The sequence below is a fragment of the Mesoplodon bidens genome, assembly GCF_964165515.1.
Source record: "Mesoplodon bidens genome assembly, chromosome: X".
NCBI lineage: Eukaryota > Metazoa > Chordata > Mammalia > Artiodactyla > Ziphiidae > Mesoplodon > Mesoplodon bidens.
In genome coordinates this window covers 124249567-124265807 of record NC_138163.1, presented here as the reverse complement: position 1 = coordinate 124265807, position 16241 = coordinate 124249567, and the positions used below count along the sequence as shown (strand labels likewise).

Here is a 16241-nt window from a genome sequence, read left to right as displayed (position 1 = left end):
GCTTAAATTCATCACGTTTCCCCCCAAACCAGTTCCTCCTCCGGACATGCTTATTTCTACCCAAGTCATTTCCCCCCACCAATCAGTCACCCAACCCTAAAACCTCAGAGCTAACAAATCATTCTCTCCTCCTCCCCACTCCCAAATCCCATCTGTTCCCGAGGCCCAGCGATCATTCTCCCGCATTGCTGCTTGCGCAGCTACCCCTTGTTTCACAAGCCTCTTCTGAGCAGCTCCACTCTGGCTCCCTCTCACTACCTCTCAGGCGAACTATCAAATAACCTGACTCCTTGACACCCACCTTCCCTTCATCTGATTGGTCCCACAAAGCTCCATCATTTTTTTTTTTTTTTTGCGGTACGCGGGCCTCTCACTGTTGTGGCCTCTCCCGTTGCGGAGCACAGGCTCCGGACGCGCAGGCTCAGCGGCCATGGCTCACGGGCCCAGCCGCTCCGCGGCATGTGGGATCTTCCCGGACCGGGGCACGAACCCGTGTCCCCTGCATCGGCAGGCGGACTCTCAACCACTGCGCCACCAGGGAAGCCCTCCATCACTTATTATCTGAATTTTTAGACCCGATCATGTCATTTCAGCGTCAGTCATCAAGAGCTCCCACTGCCTGCAGAAAAAATTACAAATCCATCCCTCTCAAACTCAATCCAGCCCCGACTTACATTTCCGGGTCAGCACCACCCCTCCACGTCAGCGCAAGCTCTCTGCCGCAGCCAGGCCGACCTATGCTCAGGTATCGGCCCTCCCCCTGTGATTTCCCTGCCTGCCTCTGCCTCTGCCTCTGCGTCTGCCTCTACCGAAGCGAATCTAACTTCCAGATCCAGGTAAGTCCGCCCCCCTTCATGGAGCCTGCCCTGACATCCTGGGCACCAAGGAGCAGCCCCAACTCTGATCAGTCTTACTTTCTACCACTCCGTCAGCATTTAGACAGACCGTCAGTGTTACACTTTCCATTTGCCGTCTTAGGGGCCCCAACAGACCCAAAGCCCCTGGAAAGCAGGGCCTGTGTATGAGTAGTATAACCTTGCACTTGAGCAGTAGGTACTCAAGGATTTAGTGGTTGCTTACAAGGCTGCCAATCATCATTTCTGGCAATGCAAATAATATATACATTACGTTATTAGCTTCAGGAATTATAGTCTTCTGGGATTAATGTCTTCTTGGCAAAATGAGAGTGACCCAAACCTCAGCATCTCTTTCTGGGCGCCCAGATACATACACAGTATGAAAAGCTTCCATAGGCTAACCCTCCCCCATCAGTGTCCCCAACGTTTCCCAACCAGCTTGTCAGTGTTTTCGTGACAGCCACCTCAGCCATCTCCAGACCCAAAGTAAACAAGGCTCAGAGGCCAATGCTCTTCACAAGCAAGGCACAGCCCTGTGCATCCTGGAGGCGGGTGACACCTCCCTTCCTGTGGGGGGCCCCGTGTGACCCTCACTGTCACTTCGCCAAGGGGCCAGCCTGCCTTAACATGGGGCCCAAATGTTGAACCACAGCAGTAAAAGCAGAACTTAACCTGGCTCATTCTGATGATTCCTGCTCAGTCACGGCCAGTCGCTGCTCTGCTCTTCTCTGCCCTTTAACCGAGTCCAAAGCTACAGCAGAGGCTGGTGTTTCTATTATTGCATCAGCCCAAGCTGTCAGAAGCTCCTGGTCACCTTCCTGACTGTGCTTCTCAAAGGCTAAGTGAGGATGTAAAACAGTTTCTGGAACCAGGGCAAATACTTCTGGTATTTACGGTCATGACATATCCTACTCCCAAGCTGTCATAAGATCAGACCAGAGACTGCAGGTCAGCAGTTGCAAAGATGCAACTCTATTAGCAGGTTCAGAAGAAAACCGCACCCAAAAAAGAGTAACCCCAGGCAATGAGAATGCTCATGCTGCGCGTCCTAGTGAGGATTCTCTTACAAGGCCTGCCAACTGTCAGACATTTGTTTCTAAATTGAGCGGCCAATGCAAATCATGCTAGAACCTTCCATGTCAAATCAATCCTTGATAGTGGCTGCCAGAGGTTAGGGAAGAGGAGTGGGGAGGGACGTGTGGTTAGTGGTTATAAAAAGGCAACAGGATGGATCCTAGCAGTGAGGGACATGTTCTGTATCTTGACTGTGGTGGTGGATACACAAACCTACACATGTGACCAAACTGCAGAGAACTAAATACACATAAGTACCACTACAACTGAGGAGTCTGGTGGGGTGTATCAATGTCAATATCCTGCTTGTGACGTTGCACTAGAGTTCATAAGATGCTACTGCTGCAAGAAACCGGGCAAGGGGTATGTGGTTCTCTCTGCACTGTTTCTTACGACCGCATGTGAATCTCTAATTATTTCAAAATAAAAAAATTTAACTTATGAAAGGCAAAGTCCAAAATGCATCCCTCTCTCTGTCATGTAGAATATGAGAGAGTGCTAACTTCTGACCATGACAGGTACAAACAAAAGATGTAAAGCTGAAAGAAATGTGGTCCCAGAATCTGGATTTCTTAAAAGGGCTGTCACCCCGTCAGACCAACAGAGGCCTCAACCAGCACGTACTTGACCGCACTCCCCCCACGCACATCCCCCCAAAGCCCTCTGCCTTGTTTACCCACGGACTCGAGCTACCTTCCTATCTGTCACATGGTGGTATCTTGACCTCGGGAAAACTCACTCACGTTCTGAACTAAGTGGCCATTACCGCACCAAAGCTCATTTTTAACTCAAAGTCGAAACACTTAGTGCTGTGTCTACAGTGAATTCTGCCATGCTGTGTGTCCGCCCATTCACCTTTTTAGACTAAATACATAAATTGCTGGAAAATATGAATATAAGTGCTAATGCCCACTTCTCCAAAAGGTCTGTTCATCATTTCTTTTCATTAGACCTTGCAAGAAATTTTTCCTAAGGCCGGGGAGAGTAAAAATCCCAGGCGTTCTGTTTTAACGTGGAAACCACCATCACCTCCCATCTTTACAAGACTGCAATATCTAAAACCAACTGAGGGTTGTTAGCCTTGCATTTAAATGGTTGTGTTAGTTCCCATCAGGCTGGTGGAAGGGTCAAACCAAGCTCTGTTTTAAAGTTTTGCAAAGAGAAGCGAGAATGCTCTCCTTACTCACCGATGTCATTGCTGCGGTCCGAGAGGTCCTTGTCCAGGATGCCGGATATCGAACTGCCCGCCAAGTCGATCTTTGGACCGTCACCCCTACATTAAAGACACAAGTCCGGGCATTTAATAATTGGCGTGTGTCCTTGTCATTTCGTCAGCTTTCTCGCTGCACACAAGTTAAGGAGTACGCTGCATGGGGGATGGGTCACACTGTCGCCTCTGGGGCTGACCAGTGGGGGCTGACAAGCTATCCAGCCACATGGGCCTTGGTGCAAACCGGCCGACAGACTGGAGGCCCTCCTCTCCCACACACATTTTCAGAGAAGGCTATTTTAATAACGACTGTTTAGCAATGCACCTTCAACCACAAACCCTCCTGTTGGTCCACAGGGTGTGACGTAGGGCCCATTCCTGCCCCATGGCCAAATAAGCACCAGCAAACGATAACCAGGAGCTTCCCTTTTAAGGAGCCAGGAATTTAGCCAATGTTGCTTGTCAAAGGTCGGCTACTTTTAACCTTGAGAAAAAGGGTTTCTGGCCTGGAGCGGAGGCACCAGGCAGGCTGTTGACAGGCACAAGGTGTCAAGTTGAGATCTGGCAGCCTGAAAGCTGGCGCTGGGGCATGGGCCTGTAAAATTAGACAGCTGTTGGGTGGGTGGCCCTGTGCCCATCAGGACACGAGAGACTTCCCTCTCTATCTGGGCTAGGAGCAGCCCTTTGGGATGATGGGGACAGGCCTCCAAGACGATGAGAGAAGCAGCCACTCATGCGTGGGCAGAAGCTTCCTCCAAATCCCTGCAAATGGGCAGCTCTGTGGACCCTTTCAGGCGGATGAGCCCTGAACGAGATTATCCAAGGTCTGGGATGGCAAGTGAAATAGGAAAAGATCCTTGTCCTTAAAATGAGAGATTCTTGTCCAGAAAATGAGAGGAAGAAGCCAAGTAGTTGTTCCCGGGAAAGCAACAGAAATAGTCCATCTCATAGCCCCCCTGTGCTCACCAGGCAGCCGAACTACACAACGAGTAACAGATTTATTCCAGGAGCACTTGTCAAATACCCACCACGCGGCGGGTGATGAGTGGGCCAAGCCAGGTCGTACCTACTCTGGAGGGTCTCGTGGTCTAAATGGGAGAAAGAGACAGACAGACAGCCCCGAGCCCACATGGCACAGGCTGGGTAAGATACAGGTACATCCAGGTCTTAAGGGAATCAAGAACTGGGTCAAGACAGAGATCTGCGGGGCGGGCTGGGAGCCCACAGAGGAGGCGGCGTCACAGTTGGGCCTTGGAGGAAAAGGGACAGAGGACGTATCGGTAGGAGGCATGACGGGGCACGGACCCAAGGGTAGGTGGGAGCGCCCAGTGTGGCGGGGCTCAAGTCTGAGATCCTCAGAGAACAGTGAGAGGAGGAAGGTTGGCGAAGGTCAGACGGTGCTGGGCTGAGTCCCTCGGGGTTCAGTGTGTCCTGGAGGCAATGGGGACAGAGGAAAGCTGAAGCTGGTGACCTGTAAACCTGGAGGTAAGGGGCAGACTTCTGGGTTCCCCACCCAAGAAGGGGTGATGGGGGTGGCATTCAGCAAGACGTGTATCCTTGTGACAGTGGAGAAGGCCCAGTAGACAGAGGTCAGCTTCCCTCAGCTCCCAAGTGAACAGGACTGGCTCTTAACCTCAAGCACCCTCGGCCAGAAGACAAGCAGAGGTGAGAACTCCAGGGAACCAGGGCTGGGCCAAATGGCTTAGTCTCCACCAAGAGAAAGTACAGCTCTAAGACTGTGTATGTGCCTTAGGAGACTGCCTCACCTCAACCTCCCAAGGCTGTGGGACCCCCGGGCCAAATTCCAAGTTTCCGTAGCAGACCCCCTCTCCACCCCCACCCCGGCTACCGAAGCTCAGGCCCCACGGGGCACACTCCCTTGGACAGACACCGAGCCAACTTTAAAAGAACCAACAGGAGTGGCAGAATTAAGGATGTTTATTTCAAAACACTTTATTGGCAGGGCCCGAGCATCTGCTAATTTGAATGTAAACTTCGGAATGAAATGTTTTAGAAATGTGGTACTATTAGTAAGAAAGCATTTTCCTTTTTTTTTTATTCTTTAAATTTTTGGCTGCACTGGGTCTGCGTTGCTGCACGCGGGCTTTCTCTAGTTACGGCGAGCGGGGGCTACTGTTCATTGCGGTGTGAGGGCTTCTCATTGCGGTGGCTTCTCTTGTTGCGGAGCACGGGCTCTAGGCGTGTGGGCTTCAGTCGTTGTGGCTCGCGGGCTCCAGAGCGCAGGCTCAGTAGTTGTGGCGCACGGGCTCAGTTGCTCCGCGGCATGTGGGATCTTCCCGGCCCAGGGCTCGAACCCGTGCCCCCTGCACTGGCAGGCGGATTCTTAACCACCGCGCCACCAGGGGAGCCCGGCATTTTCATCTGTAAAGTCCTGGAGGGCCCTTAATCTTATTACTTGGCATCTACAGAGCCTGAAAGATTTGCTGCTGTTATCTTCCCAACTCACAGACTGAACTCAAGTTAGACTCACAGCCAGATAGCTCTGTCCTCTTGGGAACACACCAAGGATTAAAACTTACGAAAACACATGTTCTGGCCAGGGAGAGAGGTCACTCAGGCAAGGAAAGTCCAGTTAATTCCACTGACCCTTGTTTTGGCCAAAGGTGAGGATGGTTGGAGGTGACACCCTGGTGGACAGCTGGGGAGAACGTCATGGGGTGGGGGTTGGAGGTGTGGATGGGGGAAGGAGCTTTGCACATCAGTGAACCATGTGTATCTCAGAACAACTCGGCTGCTTCTGAACATGTGGCTTATTCGTGCATTTTGGTAACTGTGGATCTCGGAGCTACCATTTCCCTCTTTGGTTTGATACCTGGAAACTTCTAGTCCAATGTGAGCCTCTCTCTCGAGGAGGGCCGTAGAGAACTCTATGCCCGTTGCGGTGCTCATCTGATCTTGGGCTGTATTACTCTTCTGCCCTGATTTCCCCTTTACTGTCACTCTTAACTATTTTATTTTTTATATACATTTTTTAAAGTTACCTCCAAGCCTTTGGGGAACAGGGCAGGGTAAAAAGAAGTAATTTTTAAGAACAGGGTGTATATCAATAGCATTTAAAATGTTCATCAGGTCTATGCTAAAGAGATAGTCTGAAATACCCAAATGGGTTTTGCGGATCAAGATGTTTATCATAGCATTATTTGTAATAAAGAAAAATTGAAAAGAACTGGAGTCTTTCATAAATAGGGGAACAGTTGAAAAACCTATGATACGTGATGTACTTTTATACAGCCACTAAAATGATACATATAAACAGTTCATGACAACAGGGACAGATGCTTATGTTACAATGTCAAGGCGACAAATACGAGTTAAAAATGACATACACCTCACTGCACATGCACCCACATGCCCTTCTAATATATTAGGAAGAGGGATATTTTTTTTTAAGGCTAGAAGAACATGTATTTATAGTGGTTATTCCTGGGGAGTCTGATGGGTGATTTCTAGCACCAGCCCAGCACCTGGTACATGTCAGGAGCTCAAAAATACTTGTAGAATTAATGAACATTTGCCTTTTTTTCTGAAATGGGAATGCATTATGTATTTATAATAACTGCATTATTCCCTAAAGACATAAAGTTGTATGACATTCAGTATGATCACACCTGTGTAAAACCGATGAAAAACAAACCAAAATATACATAGGAAAAAGATGGGCAAGAAACAGCCCAAAATGTTAATAGCAGTTGTCTCTGGGATAAACCTATAGGTAAATTTTTCATTCCTTTTCAAGTTCACTCTTTTTTTTTTAAAAAACTTCACTTTTAATAACAGAGATTTGTACAATTCAGGCAGCTTATGTTCGCTCTCCTTTCTCCCCACCAGTATCATCCAGGTAAAAGATGAGATTGCCTGGCCCCTACCTACAAACTCTCCTTTAAGGATCTCCCCGACCACAGGTGCCTCTGTGATCCCCTGTGACCACACCTGGAACTCAGCTGGGAACCATTTGCGGGGGGTGGAGTTACAAATCCTACACTGAGAGGTCCAGGTCATGAGGGATCCCCCCACCCGAAGAAATAGGAAATAGCAGCTGTGAGTGACTGCTCCCCAGATTCTAAAGCGCCAGCCATATTCTGAAAGGAAGGAGGTTGGGATCCCCCCATCTCTCTAAATAAGTCCTGATCCCTCATGCCAAGAGCGGACACAGGCTTTCGGCTGAAATCATCTTCTACACAGGGCCAGAAACAAGCCTATTTTGAAAACACAGTAGGTGTAGTTTAAAAAGGTTCTGATCCTTCCAAGTAGGGAAGCTGCAGCTGGTGTTTTGACAGTGTTCAGACTGTGGGTGTGGAGGCATTTTACAATGTCTATTTGTAAATGCCTTTCACTGTATTTATAGACGTTTACAACAAAGCTAATGAATGTCAGTTCCGAAAAAGAGCAGAATTTCTGAAGTTCTTCAGAGCACACGTTTGGAGCGGGTGACACCCAATGAGGCTGAAGCCCTCGACGGTCCCCGTTCTCCTCCAGTCTGCCCAACACATGGGCACCATTTTGGCAAAAAGGATGTTACTAAATTCAACAAAAGAGGGAAAAGCTCATACTTTTGTAGTTTACTAGCTCCTGCGAGGGCTTGTTTTTTTTTTTTCATGGTGAGTTTCTATGCCCACAGCTGTTAAATAAAGGGAGAAAATAGAAGAAAGCAGGCACATCCCCATATAGCCAAAGATATCGGAACATGGTCGCCCTTACTCATCTCTGATTGTTAAATCAAAATAATGTTATTTTCTCGTTATTTCTTCAGCAGGTTTGGTTATGGATATTTAAAACACGTGGCTTGGATAGGCAACTAGCAACTAAGAGTCTCCTTGCTTCGCTGGCCAGGGACCCTAAATCGCAGGGAACAGGTTGACCAGCCCAAGGACACGCAGCAGGAATAAGTGGAACCGACAATCCCAGAGAAGTAATAGCAGCACCTACGCTTTACTGACTGCCTGCCACAAGCCAGGCACTAGGATAAGCTCCTTCCATGTATGATTCAATCGCCCCAACTGCCCCTTGCAGTATCTACTCTGCATGGCAGACACGGAGCTGCACCACCCAGAGCCCCCTTCTGTGAAGGGCTGGTCGCCCCCGCCGGTGGAAATGCTGTTGGCCCCTCCAGGGACTACCTCAGCTGCAGAGAGCCTCCTTGGCCTTTCCAGCGTGGCCCACATTTCACGGTAGAAAAGTCTCAGCCATCTCAGCCCAACATAAGACAACACTCAGAGGGGCCGTTTTAGCCCCAAAGCCCCCATGGACTTGGCCGAGGCTCTGGGGAGCCAGCGTCACAACTTCTCTCCCTCTGCCCCAGGCGGCTTCCTTCTCCCTCCCCACAGGCACTGAACCCTACACAGATCTCGCATACCAAAACTTGCTTCCTGGAGAAGCCCACCTGTGCGGCCCTTCTCTTCATTATATAGATCAGGAAACTCAGGCTCAGTGAGATGAAGTCACTTGCTGACAAAAGGTCATAAAACTAGTCGAATGGTGGGGTCTGGATTTGAACCTACTAACTCTGCCTCTGGAGCCCAAGCTCTTGACCGCTTCTCAAAGCTGCTTCACTCAGCCTCCTGGTCCTGGAGATGGTGAGTCACCGAGGATGCCAGGCAGCCTGTGTCACCGCAGCTCACTGCCAGCTGGGTAAATCGCCTTTGCTCCCCGAGTTAAAAAGTACTACTAATAAACAAAAATCCCATACCCGACCCACCCAGAGGGGCCTGCTCTTTCCACTCAGACCTGAGACGTGAGATGGGGCACGTGAACAGCTGGATATGTGGAAGATGCACCATGTGCATCCCTTGAGAACATGAGCTCAGCCAGTGGCATGCCCCAATTTAGCCCAAGTTGGGACAGTTAAGCCAAGACATGTGGCCTGGAAAAGATGCTGAAGTGCACAGGAAGCCGAGGCAAGCAAACAAGTAAATAAATAAATGAACAGCAGCAGTAACAGCAGCAACTAAAAACCACCAAAATGACCCCACATGCTTCTGGAGGTGAGTGGGGGGTGAAGGGAAAAAGAGTGGACTGATTCCTAGTAAGCAAAAGATCCCAAGTCCAGATGATGTATCTTTTCGGCAGTCTCCGCTCCCTGCCCTCAGAAGGATCTATTACCATGATGTAAATGTCTGGGTTTTAAGTGCCTAAAAATTGTTATGGGGGCAAAAAAAAAAAAAAGATTGGAAAAGAAAGGAAAGGAAAAAGAAATAGAAAAGCCCCATCCCCTGTACTCAGAAAACCACTGAGGTGCACCCTTTGAATCCTCCATTTTTCCCCAGCTTTCATCCCACCTGGGAGTTATCTACTCATAGGGACGATGACAGAGGGCAGATGTGAAGTTTCTAGAGAAATGGCTAGAGATACCCTCTCTTCTCTCTTGCTCCAACCCCACAACCTTGTTTTATCAGCCCCGTCCTATTGCTCACCCCACTCATCCTGGTCCAATCATGCGCTGAGGATGCGAGGTCAATGGAGATGAAAGCTCCCTCCCTGCTTTCCTGGCTGCCCGCTCACAACATCTCAGACTTAGGCTCTGACTATTAAAACTGGGTATTTGTTTTTCTCTTTCTGACTTACTTCATTCTGTATGACACACTCTAGGTCCACCCACCTCACTACAAATAACTCAATTTCATTTCTTTTTATGGCTGAGTAATATTCCATTGTATATATGTGCCACATCTTCTTTATCCATTCATCTGTTGATGGAACCATATGTAACACATATATATAGAATCTAAAAAAAAAGGTTCTGAAGAACCTAGGGGCAGGACAGGAATAAAGACTCAGACGTAGAGAATGGGCTTGAGGACATGGGGAGGGGGAAGGGTAAGCTGGGACGAAGTGAGAGAGTGGCATGGACATATATACACTACCAAACGTAAAATAGGTAGCTAGTGGGAAGCAGCCGCTTAGCACAGGGAGATCAGCTCGGTGCTGGGTGACCACCTAGAGGGGTGGGATAGGGAGGGTGGGAGGGAGATGCCAGAGGGAGGGGATATGGGGATATATGTATACGTATAGCTGATTCACTTTGTTATAAAGCAGAAACTAACACACCACTGTAAAGCAATTATACTCCAATAAAGATGTTAAAAAAAAAACAGTGGGGTAAAGATTACCCGGCTCAGGCCCCCATTTTATTACGGACGAGGGTCCTGGGCTCTAAGGCTGGGAGTTATGAGCCCAAGGCCACACAGCTAATTGGTAGCAAAGCTAAAACTGGATGGAAGCTTCTTTTTTTTTCCTTTTTTTTTTTTGCGGTACGCGGGCCTCTCACTGTTGTGGCCTCTCCTGTTGCGGAGCACAGGCTCCGGACGCGCAGGCTCAGCGGCCATGGCTCACGGGCCCAGCCGCTCTGCGGCATATGGGATCTTCCTGGACCGGGGCACGAACCTGTGTCCCCTGCATCGGCAGGCGGACTCTCAACCACTGCGCCACCAGGGAAGCCCTGGATGGAAGCTTCTTGACACCCAGCCCTATCTTTGCCCACCACACTTGGGGCGGTAATAATCAAAATGCACATGTTTGATGCTTCTAGAGATTTTTCTCTTGCAAATAAGCAACAATAAGAGGGCTCTGCCCATCTGTGGAGGGAGCAGAGATGAAGCCAGTCCTTCAGAAGCGCTCTGTGAGGGGCCATTACTGCCCGGGGAGGTTAAACGCTTCCTTCAGGAAAGGACAAAATTGCAGCAGCAGTGAGCCCAGTTTCCTTTGCTCATCAGCAGGAGGGCAGGAGGAGCCTCGCTCCCCTTTCCCAGAAATGTGGATCTGGAGGTTCTTGCTGATCCCGTGGAGCCCCTACACACTCACCCCACGGCCTAAAATGTCCCAGGAATCACAGGCATTTTTTGACTACGAACTTCCCGTCTAAATGTGGGGCAGCCTGAGCGAGGCCAGGGGTGCAGGAAGTGGGAACCAGAGTGGTTTTCCTGGCAGCTCTCCCCTTGCACTGTGTCCTTGTTTGGATGAGCACAAACAGGCTTGGCTATTTATAGTTGGTGAAGACACGTTGGAAGGTGATGGGACATTGCCCACTCAGTTCCCCTCCAAATTTCTGTTCTCCGTGCAGACTCTGCAAGTGTGGGTGGAAACAGGCCTCCGTCTAGAGCCCATCCAGGGCACAAGCCCCAAGCCCCTAAGGCCGAAGGATGATGACACCCGCAGCTCCCATCGGCAAACCCACAGCTGGGCCTCTCAGAGGGGCAAGGGGCTTTTGATGCCTGGAGGAGGGGATCTCATCAGCGCACAACTCTGAGAAAAGTTTGTGGGGTGTCACTTGGAGGAAGAGTGTTCAAAAAAATAGCCCATGGGAAAAGTGTTATACGAACCAATTAGTACCTGTGCCCGTGCAGGGCGTTAATATCCCCTACTGATTCCTTGCCTGCTTCTGGCCATCACTGGCAGGAAAATCAATGTGGCTCAGTCTGAGCTGAGGCTAAGCCCATCACTACTGTTGTTGGATCTTGCTGCAGGGAATGAAATTTATTCTGGGTGAGGATGGAAAGACGTATGGAGAGAAAGTTATACATACGAATGAAATGAGGCCAGCAGCTAGGGCAGACACTTCTACAATGTGACAAGGTATTTTCCCCTGTGGGATTCCTCTGCTCCATAAACCACCCACCCTCCCTCAGTGCCCAGCCTTCCCCGACGCTCTTGCGGCTCTGCTTCCTCTCCCTAGAGACCTCTCGATGTGAGGTCTGAGGGCGTCCGTGTTTCCTCGCTCCCTCGGGGCTGCTGAGCATGACCTGTTTGTCACCATGTGACAACTCCTCTCCCAACAAGGTCACCCACTGAGCTCTCTCAAGGGAGGAAAAAAGATTGGTTGAGGGCCTCACAAGTGCCCCGAGAAGAACTAGGTGCCCTAGGAGTGGCGACGGAAACTGAGACACAGAGAGGTGTGTACCTTGCCTGAAGCTACAGGGTAAGGAAGCAGAGGGGTGGGCTTTCCACACTGGTGGGCCTGGCTCCAAAGCCCAGTAAGCAGTGGGTGGGTAGGAGGCATGTCTCGCCTGGTTACCGTAGTTAACTACCACCCAGAAGAGGGCCTAGCCAAATGGAGGCACTTGATGAATTTCTGAAATAAGGAATGACACCACACACAGCACACACACACACACGCACGCACACACACACACACAGAGCACACACATACACACTCCTCTCTTATCACTGGATCCGTATATAGCACCCAATCTCCACCTTTCCCCCATAGCCGAGTTTCTCACAAGACAAGTCTACACGTGCTTGGTCGCCCGCCTGTTCTTTCTTCAACTCAACCCTGAGTCTGTCTCTTGCCCCCAACTATTGTATAGAAACCACTTGACTGGGATCACCAAGGGCCAGCTAGTGACCAAAGCCCCTTCAGTCTCCCCGGCTCTCACTTTGGTGGAGGTTCTCATAGTGGGCTTGGCTAACCAGCGGCGGCAGCAGCCCCGGGAGCTTGCTAGAAACGCAAATTCTCGGGCCTGAACCCAGACCTCCTGAATCAGAAACTTGGAGAGCAGCGATCTGTGTTTTAACAAGACCGCAGGTGATGCCAACGTACACTCGAGCGTGAGATCCACTGGCCGGTAGCCGCTCCACCCTCCCTTCTCGTGGCTTCCACGGCCTTGCAGTCCACTCACCCTTTTCCACAGCTCCTCGTCCTTCCTCCGCCCTGTAAGTAATGGTTTTCCCCACTGTTGCCTGTACTCTCTCCTCTTCTTTGTAATCTCCTGGAGTGATTATAGCCATTCCATGCCTGTAACTACCATCTGTGAGCCAATGACACCCACCTCTGTAATTTCTAGCCGAGGTCTCTCTCCTGAACTCTCCAAAGACATGTCTTGGTCCTGACTTGTAGAAAAGAAGGGAAACACTCAAACACCACATGCTACATCCCTAGGAATCTCTGAAAAGACATTTAGAATACTTGAGCAATCCAAACTCAAAATGATGGCCTGACCACCCAGGTACACATTCTATCTGCCTGCTTAGGGAACATTTGTGTGCACTCTAGCTATCTTTCTTTCCCTGTTTTTTTTTAAAATTAAATGATTGATTAGCTTAGAGCTAATAAGAGCAAAGGTCTTTTTTAGTGCGTTCTTTTGGTGGGCATGGGGACCACACACCTCACAGAACCACCAGGACCTAGAAGTTTACTTTCTGCTAATTTGTATCCTGAGGGGCTTGAAGCCGCTGGGATGCCTGTGTAAATCTAAAGAAAAATTAACTTCCGTGTGGGTAAGTTGGTCTCCAGAGAGACATCTGTCCTTCCCTAAGCACTTAGTTGATGTTTGGCATATAAATGTTTACTTAATCTTTGCCTCAAGCTAAAATGTCTCAGGGCTCAACAGTCACTAATCTCCCAGGGTTTCTCTGGTATCCAGGGACCCCTCTTCATTACAAGGAAAAAATGTGCAATTCCACTGTTGCTCTCCCTGGATCCGTGTTCCAGTTCTCTCCATACAGCCTTCAGCCTTTCATGGGAAATGTACCTGGTGTGTTTAAGATTTAAAGCAATAGGTCATCTGCAAGTGGCACAGGTCTGGGAAGCCACTAGGCCTCCTGCCCACAGCCTGGTGTCCAAGACCCAATTGCCCACCTTCTCACTGATATTCCTCCTCTGACACAGGCTTCCACATCTGAAGTCAGTGGACAGCGCCCTCTGTGATGCTTGAGCCACAGTAAGCAACTCCGTCAATCTGGAATCTCTTGACTTAATGACCTGCTACCGCCCTGACTACTGAAACTTTCTTATCACTGACTGTCATCAACTCCCAGAACACCCCGACATCCACCTGGGAGGACACTGGCTACGAGAACATCAGCCTCACCTCATTTCAGCTCTTGCCATCTTCCTGAGCCTATGAGAGCCATGTGGGCAATCCATCCCCTCCCTCCCCTGGTCCCTTCAGCCCTTATGACCTTCATTCATCCTCAGCCACCCACATTCAGGGCCCCTCCCTCTGTGGATATGTCCATCTTCAGATCCACTCTGCCTCTGAAATTGTGGGCACCAACCTCCCCTTCCTGACCAGCATCTCTGGTACTTCTGGCCATCGAGTTTCCCCACTTCCTGCTTCCACTACATCCCTGCTCAGCTCACCTCCTCTTACTTCTTTTAGCTTCACTTCCTTCCTCTCAGTCCCAGAGCCCCTGACTATCACTCAAGCCCTGCCTCCACCAGGCCCGCCCCTGACCATCACTCAAGCCCCGCCTCCGCAAGCCCCACCCCTGACCATCACTCAAGCCCCGCCCCCACCAGCCCCGCCCCTATCACTCAAGCCCCGCCTCCACCAGCCCCACCCCTGACTATCACTCAAGCCTCGCCTCCACAAGCCCCGCCCGTCCCCGCCCTGCCAGTTGCCTGCCCCTCCACTCAGAGCGCTGGCTGCTCTGTGCTGCAGCAGACAACAGGCACGACCCCCTGGCAACTTGGGCCAAAGGTCCTCTTCCCACTTGCCCGTTCTTTGGGAAGAAAATGAGATTATTTACAACTTGGGGTGTCCATGTTTGGGAAGATTAACAAAACTGTTCTGGTCTCTTCAGCCTGCTTCACCTCTTTCCCCACTGGGTTTCTGTTCTTTTGAAGGCACACACCTGCTCTGCCCCTCAGGTTTCTGGCTCGCTGCCTCCCGCTGCATGCGAACTGCTAGGGCTTAGGACAGCCTGCTTCTTTCCAGCTTTTCCTTGGATGTTTTTTTCTTTTGGACCCTTCTCCCAAGTTTCAGGGCCTCTTCTCATGACCCCATCTTTATTAAATCGATAATACACATTATGAGACATATAACGTCACATGTCCGTGTGTGTGTATACAACACACACACACACACACAAGTTAAGGTATATTCTGTCATTTGAAATATCTTTATGATCAAATATCAAAACAAGTGAGTAGGCGCTATACTTTTGAGACTCCACTTTCTCAAGTGTGAAGATAGAGGTAGACAGAATGCTCTTTGTACCACAACTACCTCAGTTATATGGTGGGCTGGACGACACCAGCAGACGCTGTCTTTATGCTGTGAGACAATAACTGATGCATCCCCAAAGCACAGACTTTCAAACAAAGGCACTTATGACCTAGGGGAATCTCCTATCATCATTCAATTTTTAAATCAACTCTGGTACTAAATTTTTTTGGAAAAAGTCTCTTTCTTTCTGTTAAATTTCTACCTACATTTACTGTCTGGAAGCAAGTATGTTAATGGCATGCTGCTACTTGCTCAGATGGACACAAAATCGCGCGGGTGTCCTAGTTCCCCATGAAGACCAGGATCTATAATGGCCAAGCCCCACCGTTACTAAGATTCAGAACAGTGCCTGGTATACAGTAGTCCCTCAATCCATTTCTGTTAAGTAAATGCATCTAAAAATGACTCCCCTCTTCCTAAACTTAGGTATTCCTTTTTCTAAAAGATGCTAGTCCCTGTTTAAATAGAAAGAAATTGATCTCTTCTGGAAGCCACATTTGGCAGCGAGCTTTCTGGCTGGTGAGAGGAAGCTTGAGCCCAGACACTGCAGCTGGAGTGGCAATGCCTCATGCCTCATTCCCAGTAAGAACAGCAAATGGTGACCGAGCGTCCATGTGTTCGGACCATCCGTCTATCCATCCGCCCATCTACCCATCCAGTCAGGTAAATCCTGGCAAGGATTCGGGTTTGCACAGCAGACAATACCCCTTCTTGGAGGACTACCGACACAAAACTGTTTGACGTTAACATTCCTACCTCAACTACCTTGGCGGAACAAAACAAGTTCATAAACCAGTACACGGGTTGGTTGTCCGATGTAACTGCTTAGCAAAAAATATGAAATGCGTGAGATACTGAGAAACAGCAAGCCTTTCTTCGATCTTCTTACATTTTTTTATGTTGAAATCCATGGCACACTAGGTGACTTAGAACATAAGACGCACATGCTACAGAGCTTGTACAGGGGCTGGGAAGGATGACAGGAGAGCAAAAGTGAACAAAATGTAAGCACTGGCACCTCCCCCCCTTTTTAGGAACCACGGCATTCAACAAGTGTATTAAATGAGCCACTACCATATGCTCAACCCCGTAAACCATGTGGAGATGACAAAACACACTCTTGATCTGCTTTAA

General features: G+C 49.5%; 1 protein-coding gene across 7 annotated transcripts in view; it reads right to left on the bottom strand.

Annotated features, from left to right (window-relative positions):
* The window catches only part of SH3KBP1 (SH3 domain containing kinase binding protein 1), a 347088-nt gene that overhangs the window by 32161 nt on the left and 298686 nt on the right, over positions 1 to 16241 (bottom strand). For all 7 annotated transcript variants that reach the window (XM_081222849.1, XM_081222844.1, XM_081222847.1 and 4 more), the window contains one exon: positions 3119 to 3204. In XM_081222849.1, the coding sequence (XP_081078975.1) occupies positions 3119 to 3204 (86 nt within the window). The remainder of the gene's footprint in view (positions 1 to 3118; positions 3205 to 16241) is intronic.